The sequence below is a fragment of the Buceros rhinoceros genome, unplaced genomic scaffold (genome assembly GCF_000710305.1).
Source record: "Buceros rhinoceros silvestris isolate BGI_N320 unplaced genomic scaffold, ASM71030v1 scaffold25438, whole genome shotgun sequence".
Taxonomy (NCBI): domain Eukaryota; kingdom Metazoa; phylum Chordata; class Aves; order Bucerotiformes; family Bucerotidae; genus Buceros; species Buceros rhinoceros.
The window spans coordinates 5,404-7,825 of record NW_010425524.1 but is presented as its reverse complement, the minus strand read 5'-3'; the positions used below and the strand labels follow the sequence as shown (position 1 = coordinate 7,825).

Sequence of the window (2,422 nt, the reverse complement as noted above, 5' to 3'; positions counted from 1 at the left end):
GAAGGAGAGCTACAACTTGCCCCGAACGCACAGGACACTGTCGGCAGAGTCCGGGCTGCTGCAGGTGCAGGGCAAGCCCTGGAACGGCGTCACACAGGAGATGCGGAACGTGCTGTCACGCAAACCTGGAGCCTCGGGCAAGGACTCGACTCTGGTGTGAGTGAAGTGGGACCTTTTTGCCCCTGTCTCGTCCCAGGGCAGCTGCAGGCGCCAGGGCCAAGATTTGCGTCTCTATTTAGAGCTTAATATAGGGCATGTCTCCCCAGGGTGGGGAGCGGCTGCTTTTCCACCCTCCGTCCTCCTTCTCGCCCCCCTCCCGGGGCCCCTCCACAGCCACTGCCTGAAGCTCTTTCTACCGAGAAGACACCAGCTCCACTCCAAGCCAAAAGCCCTGAGCCACCAGCCCCCGGAAGGGCCCTGCCGGTCCCCTGCTGCCTGCAGGGCAGGAAGCACAAGCACTAAAGGCAGCAGCTGTTTCTGTGAAAACACCGGCAGGTTTATCTCACTCTGTCCCTGTCCCTCAACACTGGTCACTGGCAGCCCTGGCCCGGGGGCAGCAGCACACCCTGTTCTTCCGCAGCTCCTTACTCATCAACCGGCAAAGCATTTCAGGGAGCGAAAGGAGGCCACTGATTCCCTCCTGCCTCCCACAGGACAATTCCTTTGGAAACAGCATTTAGCACTGCTCTGATCCCTGCAGCCTCAGAAAATTCTTCAGAACAGGGTTTCTACAGCAAAACTCGTCTCTCCTGGTTCCAGGAGGGATTAACACTGAAGCTGTCTCCGTTTAAATGGCCTCCGAAGCTGCGCACAGCTCTGCTTCACAGGGCATGAAGAAAGTCCTTCTCTTTAATGTTTTTCTGTTTGGTTGGTTTTTTTTTAAAGAACTGACCGTTTCTTTTTTCACTTGAAAGGTTCCAGCTCTGTACATCTTTGTTTTGCTCCGTGCCCTCTGAAACACGCGGAGCCAGCGGGCTCCAAGACCCCCCAGCCCGCAGCAAGCATCAGGGGGAGGTTTTAGACAGAACGTTGTTTTTGCTTTTTTTATTGTTCTCGCTAAACCCAAATTCAGCAACTTCTTGGCACACACATGAAAAACTCTCCTTGCAGAATGGCCCCCGAACAAAGCTGGAGGGCGCCTCCGTCCCACAGCCGACCGCAACATACCCAGAGCAAGACCTAGTTTTTCCGAGAGATTTCAGTGGCCATGAGGTAGAGAAAACGCCCCTTTGCCCTTGGAAAGGGCTGGCAAGGACCAAGGCTCATCCACCCCATCTCCCTTTCTGCAGAGCGCTGTGGAAAGGGGCGCAGGCGCTGCCCAAAGTACCCCACAAGAGCAGCCCTGAGCCCAGGACCTGCCTGCTCTGGGGCAGCTCCTTGCTACTGGGAAGGGAGAGGTGGGCAGGGGCCTCTGTGCAGCTTCACGGATTGAGAGGTGCTTTCTCACTTGTTCCTGTGGCCGGAGAACATAGAGCTGGGCTGGAGAAAGCGGCAGAGGACAGCCAGGCTTGTCTAAATCAGGAACTGGCTGGAGGATTCTTGGCTTGTGGGGCAACAGTACTGTAAAGAGAAAGAGATGGTCACATCCAGCAGGACACCAGCACCGTAAGAACGTGAAGAACCTCAAATAAATCCTTGCTGCAGGAGAGCGGATGGAACAAGCTCGCCCTTAGTGAGCACAGAGCAGCCTACGCCAGCCCCGGGGGTGCTGAGACAGCAACCTTCGCAGCCACGGCACCACGAGAACTGCTCCGAGGGGGACCCTGCAGCGCGGGCAGCCGGGGAAATACAGACCCCGGAGCAGCGGCGGTCTGCGGAGACAGAGGGATGGGCATTTGGGAATTTTCCCCCTCCCTCCCCGTCAGACTCCAGCACCAACCCGGACAAACAAACACACTAGACTCGGGCCACCTGCTGGAAGGTGGTTTAGTAGCTGCAAACATCCAAAAAATGTGTCAGTGTTCTGGAACCACTGGACTCTGCCCGCAAAGAGCCACAGCCATCACAGAGAACAGCACCAGCCGCAGCCTCCCACCTCCTCCACATGCCTTTGACACCACAAAGATTTTGTGTATTACACCAAACATCCCTTTTTAAACGAGGAAATAAATTATTTTCCAGTTACTCTTTTGTAAACAAGATTATTCGCTTCCCAGTCAACAAAACCAGAAGGTCACTGGAAGCACACGCTTTCCAGCTGTGGTCTGGGGTCCTGCTCTGGCTCTGGGCTGCGTTAGCGTCACCAAGGGCTCTGCCAGCCCAGACGGTCACTCGGGTAAAGGGGCAGCGTGACCCCCCCTTGCTACCTGCGGCCCTGCGCAGCGTTGAGCTGCTCCTTCATGGTGATGGCGTGTTTGAGCAGGCTGTCGATGCTCTTGAAGTACACGCTGCTGTCGGTCATGTTCTTGATGGCACTGAAAGA

The 2,422-nt window shown here is 56.0% G+C and overlaps 2 protein-coding genes across 2 annotated transcripts in view; one reads left to right on the top strand and one right to left on the bottom strand.

Annotated features, from left to right (window-relative positions):
• Positions 1-160, top strand: part of TMEM221 (transmembrane protein 221) — a gene marked incomplete at its 5' end in the record, with an annotated part of 996 nt that extends 836 nt beyond the window's left edge. The window contains one exon of the mRNA XM_010141187.1: positions 5-160. Coding sequence (XP_010139489.1) covers positions 5-160 — 156 coding nt within the window. The remainder of the gene's footprint in view (positions 1-4) is intronic.
• A 1,357-nt stretch (positions 161-1,517) lies between these two features.
• Positions 1,518-2,422, bottom strand: part of MEF2BNB (MEF2B neighbor) — a 5,981-nt gene continuing 5,076 nt past the window's right edge. Inside the window, exons 5-6 of the mRNA XM_010141186.1 lie at positions 2,307-2,414; positions 1,518-1,560 (exon numbers count right to left, since the gene is read on the bottom strand). Of these exons, the coding sequence (XP_010139488.1) occupies positions 1,518-1,560; positions 2,307-2,414 (151 nt within the window). The remainder of the gene's footprint in view (positions 1,561-2,306; positions 2,415-2,422) is intronic.